The sequence below is a fragment of the Lathyrus oleraceus genome, chromosome 5 (assembly GCF_024323335.1).
Source record: "Lathyrus oleraceus cultivar Zhongwan6 chromosome 5, CAAS_Psat_ZW6_1.0, whole genome shotgun sequence".
Lineage (NCBI taxonomy): Eukaryota > Viridiplantae > Streptophyta > Magnoliopsida > Fabales > Fabaceae > Lathyrus > Lathyrus oleraceus.
Genome location: NC_066583.1, coordinates 622,387,533 through 622,394,699, shown reverse-complemented (window position 1 = coordinate 622,394,699; position 7,167 = coordinate 622,387,533). Strand labels below are relative to the sequence as shown.

At 33.9% G+C, this 7,167-nt stretch overlaps 1 protein-coding gene across 2 annotated transcripts; it reads left to right on the top strand.

Moving 5' to 3' along the window:
• The first annotated feature begins 393 nt into the window (after positions 1-393).
• Positions 394-5,359, top strand: LOC127087202 (uncharacterized). 2 transcript variants are annotated; one of them, XM_051028068.1, is made up of 11 exons: positions 394-790; positions 1,035-1,208; positions 1,311-1,463; positions 1,878-1,929; positions 2,010-2,068; positions 2,446-2,571; positions 3,407-3,550; positions 4,434-4,497; positions 4,597-4,760; positions 4,865-4,948; positions 5,025-5,359. In XM_051028068.1, exons 1-11 carry the CDS (start codon positions 665-667, stop codon positions 5,046-5,048), a joined length of 1,170 nt encoding a protein of 389 aa, XP_050884025.1. In that variant the 5' UTR covers positions 394-664; the 3' UTR covers positions 5,049-5,359. The 2 variants fall into 2 exon arrangements, with proteins under 2 accessions (XP_050884025.1, XP_050884026.1); XM_051028069.1 differs by lacking the exon at positions 2,446-2,571.
• The last annotated feature ends 1,808 nt before the right edge of the window (positions 5,360-7,167 follow it).

The following is a 7,167-nucleotide window of genomic DNA, read 5'->3' as shown; positions in this document are numbered from 1 at the left end:
GAGCAATAAAGATTCCTTATTGAAGATCCAATTTTTAATGATTTTTAAGAACATTAAAGATCTCTCTTGATCTAATTATTTATTTGATATTCTTATCTTTCTACTATATATAGAGTAAGTCGCAAATTGAATTTGCTTTATCAAATATGATATTTCTTTCTCGATCTAATTATATCAATTATTATTATTTCATATTATAAATATAAACCGATAATACTAACAACATTATATAATTTATCATAATTTAGTTTAAGATTTTATATGTGGGCTTTAATTTATATTTATTCAAGACAAATTAGAGGATGAAAGAAAAAATGGGCCAAAAGAATGGGGTGTGTGTGATTTTGGAGAGAGTATATATAGAGTGTAGTAGAAAAGGATTCGAAATGTGTAGTAAAGACACGTGGGGGGTCGGTGATTATAATCGGATGCAAACCTATTTATATTCTTCTCTTTATTCTTCCTTTCTCGTCCGCCTCTTGTTTCTTTCTCTCTTTCTCATATCCCCTTCTCCCTCCTCCTTCCCCAATCCATCGCAAACCCTAAAACCAGACACACACCTTCTTCCTCTTCTTCACACTTTCTTCAATTTCTTTTTCTCAAAACCTTTCCAATCCGTGACGAAAACGGAGAATCAATCGCTCATAATTTCCCTCGATTCTTGATGGCGGCTTCAACTACAAGTCAGGTTTATATCGATGTTATCGAAGATGTCATGGTCAAGGTTCGAGATGAGTTCGTCACCAACGGTGGTGGTCCTGGAGATGAAGTTCTCAGAGAGCTTCAAGCCGTAAAATTTCATCATTTCTTTATCTTCTTTCTTTTAATTAATTAGTTAATTAATTAATTGATTAATTAATTATTTGATTAACTAACATGGTTTTTGATGTATGAATCTGATTTGATTTAGTTTAGAGGAGATTTTGTTTTTTTTGTTGGGTGATTGATTTTAGGGTTTTGGATCTGATGAATTGTTTTGTGTTTGGGTTTAGGGATTAAGTTGTTTGTTTTTATGGTTTTGATTATTTGTTTAGATTTGGGAAACGAAGATGATTCAAGCTGGTGCCGTGCTTGGTCCTATTGAGAGGTCTACTGGTGCTAATAGACCGACTCCTGGTGGTCCCATTACTCCGGTTCATGATCTGAATGTGCCATATGAGGGAACTGAGGAGTATGAAACTCCTACTGCTGAAATACTTTTCCCCCCTGTGAGTTTCACAACTACGGTCATAGTTGAATGTGTTTTATTTTTAGTGAATTGTGAATTCAAGTTATTGGATTGTTGATGTGGGCTTTTCACGGATGTACAGACGCCATTGCAAACTCCAATTCAAACCCCTTTACCGGGAGCTGGGGAGACCCCAAATTATAACATTCCTACTGGACCAAGTGACTACTCTTCTTCTGGAAATGAAACCGGTGGAAATGCTGATGTTAAAGGTGGAAGACCAAGTCCATTCATGGTAAAGTTTACTTTCTATTGTTTGATTTGTCGAAAAATTTCACATGCCAAATTAGATGTTTTCCATAAGCCGGAACCTCTCATGCATGCATCCCAAAAATGAGTGTGACACGAGTAAAAAGTCAGGAAAAAGGGAGGGGGTTTTGTGGGAGATGCATCCCAAAAGAGAGTGTCCCAAAAATTAGATATTTGGAGAGTAAATAATTGAGAGTTAGAGAGAAATGGTAGTGTTATAGAGGGATTTTGTGGGAGATGATTCAGATCTGTTTTCCATTGTATTAGTTTCTCAACTCTCATTCTCAATTTGTGCAGTTGATTTAATCTCTGGCTATTGTACGTTTACTGAAATCTTTTGTTTAGATCATGTTCTTCTTTTTAAAGTGGACATTGATATTGTACTTATGATTCTTCACAGCAACCTCCTTCTCCTTGGATGAATCAGAGGCCTCCACTTGATGTCAATGTTGGTAAGTCTCGTTCAAGTTCAGGTTATCATCGTTTAATAAAACAGATTTGTAGTAACGTTGGATTGCATTGCACACTGTAGCTTATGTGGAAGGACGGGAAGAGGCAGATAGAGGAGCTTCTAATCAGCCTATGACACAAGTAAGCAAGTCATTTACGGCTTTACAGAAGACTTATTGTTCACTTCTATTAAAGATGTGATGAGCCTTATGGTTAAGCTGTTTTATGAAGCTAGCAAGTTTTGCTCCTTTCATGTTCCAACACATTTAATGGGGTATTTTTGTCTAGAAAGTCAAGTCTGGATGAATATATTTAGGAGACAAAAACAGTAGACTAAACCATTAAGAAGGATTTAGATTTGAATGCTGTTGTTATTCATGATTTTCAGTAAAACAGTATTGCATGATTTGGTTTACATAGACAACTTCACCTTCTGAAGGAGGAAGGCTTATTGCTTTTGAGTCTGAACTTGAAGTCATGACATTTAGATATTAATAGATGTCTGAAAAAAATTCTAGGATTTCTTCACAGTGCCTGGTGGAAAGCGTAAACGCAATGATATGCCTCCACCATATGATGTTGGAGGGTATATACCTCAGCAAGATGGAGCTGGTGATGCTGGATCCGGCGATTTTGAAATTGAGGTGTGGTCTTTATCCCACTGTTTGTCAGCATCAATCTTTTATAATAATTTATATTTATATATGCTAGGCACTTGCATTTCACTTGTAAGTTGTAGGTAGTTCTGTAATAGTGTTAGCAGTCAAGTAAGTTTATTATTCATACAATCAGTGTTTGTCTTCTTCCTTGAGTTTTGGTTTATAAAGCAAGGGATTTCATATCACTCTGTTAGATTTAGCATTTCCCCAGTCCTTTTATGGGGCAAGGATGAGACAAGATGGGATGTGAAGGATGATGGAGGCAGTTGTTGTCATCTCTACAAAGTGTATGATGCTTATCAGAGTTTGACATTTTTTTTTGGGATGGGAATTATTGTAGGGTTAGGACAAAGTAGGGGCACCAGGGTTGACAGAGTATGTAAGCATGTCTTGCCATCTCTACCTAATTTGATTCTTGTAATTTTATAAAATTATACACGAATTCTTTCATATGTGAGGCTGTACAGTGACAGTTTTCCAAATGAGTCATTAATGATATCTTCAACTGTTTCAAAACTTTAAGGCTCACTTACACCATAATAAAAAGGAGGACCTTTTTCTAAAACCAAATAAGCTCTTGGATTGCAATCTTCTTTCGAAGCACGCTCCTGTGCATTGTTCTACCGGCATTTTACAGTACATGAGTAGCTAGGAAAGAAGCTAGCGACATTGTGCTGGCCAGCTAACGTTGTAAATCACTTTGTTGAATTTTTGTAGTACATGCATTGTTTTATTCTGTCTGTTTGTTGCTTAATTCATTGACTTGCTCAATTGGTGGAAACATTTTTTCAGTTATAAAACTGATGAACTTAATGTTTAGGTATGTGGAGGGAGCATCTCCTTCAGTTCACAACACACTAATTCAAAAGGGAAAATGCCCGCAGACTTGGAGAGACTGACTTCTAGGATTCCTCAACTTGATGGACCAATTCCTTACGAGGATGATGTGCTTTCAACTCCAAATGTGAGTAATATTTTCATCCGCTGCTGCCTATGCTTGTGTGAGCTTTTGTAAATTGTAATGAAATTTCATTTGCTGCTGCCTATGCTTGTGTGAGCTTTTGTAAATTGTAATGAAACAGTTTGGTGTTTTGCCCTTTCCCATTTCAGAGATATGCATTTTTACTTTATTTAATTGTTCTTGTTCCTGCTACCCCCTGTATTAATTTTTGGAAAGACTGCATGCACCCCCCAACCTTTAGTTATCCATAAATAGACACACCCACCGACTTTGAATTTTGACAATTAATTAATAATCCCAGCTAATATTGAAAGGGCTCTCAATAGCCCACTTATTTATTTGTATTTAATGTGTATCTGATTTATTTTTGTTGCAAAATAAGTAATAGACCGACCACATCTTTTCAGATGTTTATCAGTTTAGGAAGTACTACACAGTGATGAAAGTCCTAGTTTAGGATACTCCCATATGAATTAGTGTCTGTTTAGTTTGGTGTAAATACTGCTTCTTCCCTGGTTCATCATTTTTAAAAACAGAACAACTGCAACTTAAATTCAGAAACAATATATAACTATATAAGCGATTTAATGGATTAAAATAGGTATTCCAGTTGTGAAACCTTAATTAGTTGCATATTTTATCAACGTGTTAGCTGCTTTCATATCTCAAACTGGATGCTACTTTAGGTCACTAAAATCTTTAATTCATTGAATGAGCCTGTATTACAACAAAAAAAGATACAAGAAGATTGAATGGCTAAATTCTAGCTTATTCATTCTACATGTGAAATCTTAGAGTTTCAATTGCATTATGCTTCATTTGAAATTTACCATAAGTTTTGTATTCTATCATCTTAAAGTTTTTTTTTTATTCCATGTTGTTGCAGATATACTATAATGGTGGAGTGTACAGTGAAGACTACAACGTTGCAAATACACCAGCTCCTCCTGGTAACTTGAAAATGTGATATATTAATTGTTAATTATATTTTCAAGACTGGAGGCATATCATAGTTTTCTGACAATTGTTGTTTTCTCTTGCCTTATTAGAAGCACCAGTAAGCACCCCTGCTCTCGTTGCTCAAAATGAGGTGGTAAATGACGACGACGATGATGAGCCTCCATTAAATGAAAACGATGATGATGATTTAGATGACTTGGACCAAGGGGATGATCAAAATACACATCATCTAGTTTTGGCCCAGTTTGACAAGGTAACAACCTCCCTCATTACATGTGGACGCTGTAGTAATATAAAAGTCAGGTAGGGGTTGGATAACTATTTTGGGGCTAATAGAGTTGGCTTATTAAAATTTAGGTGACACGTACTAAGAGCAGGTGGAAATGCACATTAAAGGATGGCATCATGCATATAAATAACAAGGATATTCTCTTCAACAAGGTTTGTTAATCTTGAAGGAGAACACTTGTATTTTTCTCATCCTTTCAGAGATTAATGATACAATACACTTTTGCAGGCAACAGGAGAGTTTGACTTCTGATTTTGTTGTGGCCAGTGCTCTACTGAAAGCGTAATTCTGAGGTGTCAGAGTGTTTCGTGATATTTCTTTGATTGTAGTTAATATTAAGAGAGAGATTCAGGAAGAGAGAAATCCTTACACTTTCGAGACTGTTTTGATGTTGGCCACTTGTGCATAATGAATGGGCAATTTTTGGCCTTAACATGATGGTTAGTAGATACTGGGCATTTCCTTAAGTCCATTTGTCGAGTATGTGGTTCCCTTAGTTCTGTATACTTGGACATTTTGGTTAAATTAAGAGCTGCACTGTATGATAATGATGGTTTATTTAACCTTGCCTTGGTCTGAGTTTTCGTATCTCTTTTGCTTAGCTTTTGACCAAGGAAGACGAGGCGACAACATTCAGTGCGTAGAACTCTATTGTAGATTCAGATAGAGTGATATTGATATCTTAAACCTGTGACTAGAAGGAAAATAGAGCTTTTCAGCATTAACCTGTCTTATAAGTTATAAAGAATGCTAGTTTATGAATGACAGCAAAACCAGCAAAGCACTCCCAATTCCTTTACATTTCTCAAATTACCATTTTACATATCAGATGTAGAGGAAAATGATTTTTTATTTTCCAAATAACCATTTTTCAGATCCAATGAAAAACAGAGGTCCGGAGAGGAATATGTTTTTAAAAAAAAGTTAAATACATTGAATTTATTGGCGATGTTGAAGTTTAAGAAGGATTGGAGTGATTATAGTCTGATACTTATTCTAAGTGCAGTTCCTGACCCACAAATAAAACATTTTACTTTGGAGTATTGTTACACAGTGGTTGATCAATTTATTTTAAAGCTTTTGTACTTTATTTTTGAGAAGTATTATTTCACTCCTACTTCATCTATTAAAAATCCATCTTCTGTTTCTAGAAAGAATTTAATTTTTCTCAAGCTTGTTCAATGTAAGTAGTTTGTTTGAAACTTCAACTAGAAAGTCTCAAATAGGATGCCTAATAATCTTCAAGGGTGTTAGGTGAATTGGTGCAGGGTCAAAGATCTACTTTAATCATCCGTAATGTTGTGAATTTCTTGTATATGAATCAATTTTTAGTAGTGATTCTATCTTTCGTAAATATACGAGTCATTTTATATAAAAAAATATGGAGGTTTTGATTTGGACTCATAAGTAGCTGTCTTTTTTTACTAGTGCATGTATACTAGTACATTTATGCAATTTATTATGCTTATAAAAATATTTAGATACTTAGTTTGAATATGCTTTTACATGTATTTTTTTTCTTTTGCATTCTGGATTCTATGGAAAAATGGGTCATAGTAATTCAGAGTTTGTGTTGAGAAATATTGTTTTTACCCTGTTGTTACATATTTAATTGGTCATAGTAGAAATAATTTAAGTTTCATATTAATTAGAGATAAAGAATTGGAGGAGTTTACATAATTTTTGATTTTGTAAAGTTGAGTTAGATCAAATTTAAATATAGTATTAGTGTTTATCGACCGGATCATGGATTATCCATGGTTTATAATTTTACACCTAGTTTAAAATAGTGTTTGAGGATGAGGAGGTGTTCCATATTGAGTAGAGATAAAATGTTTTGAAAAAATATAGCAAGATCTGGTTTTCTCTAATCATACCTGGTTTAATCATGGAATATCAACCGGTGTTTTGTTTATGTTTTGGTAGAATGATATTGGTGTTTTAGTCTTAGTTTTCTTCTTTTACTTTTACAAGTATCAGTTAGTTTTTAACCAAAGCACACTTTCAATTGATTGTCACGTTACTGCTTTGCATATCAATGTCTAGGTTTAGTTTTAATTGTAACTATACAATATTTGTATTTTGCTTTTGATAATTTGTTGGTACTATATTTTTGAATATGTTATAGATATTTTTTTTAAATATTGTCAGATGTTGTGAATTTTTTAATTTCTTATTTTATTCGCATTTACTCTATTTTTTAAAACATTTTTTCTTTTTAATAATAAATATTCTAACAATACTCTAATACAAGTTTTTCTTATTAATAATCTAAGAACAATAAAGAAAATTGATAGAGCTTGAGACAATAAAGAAAATGCAGGCTACGAAGGAATAATTAAAGGCAATGAGAGAGAGAGAGTCGTCGAAA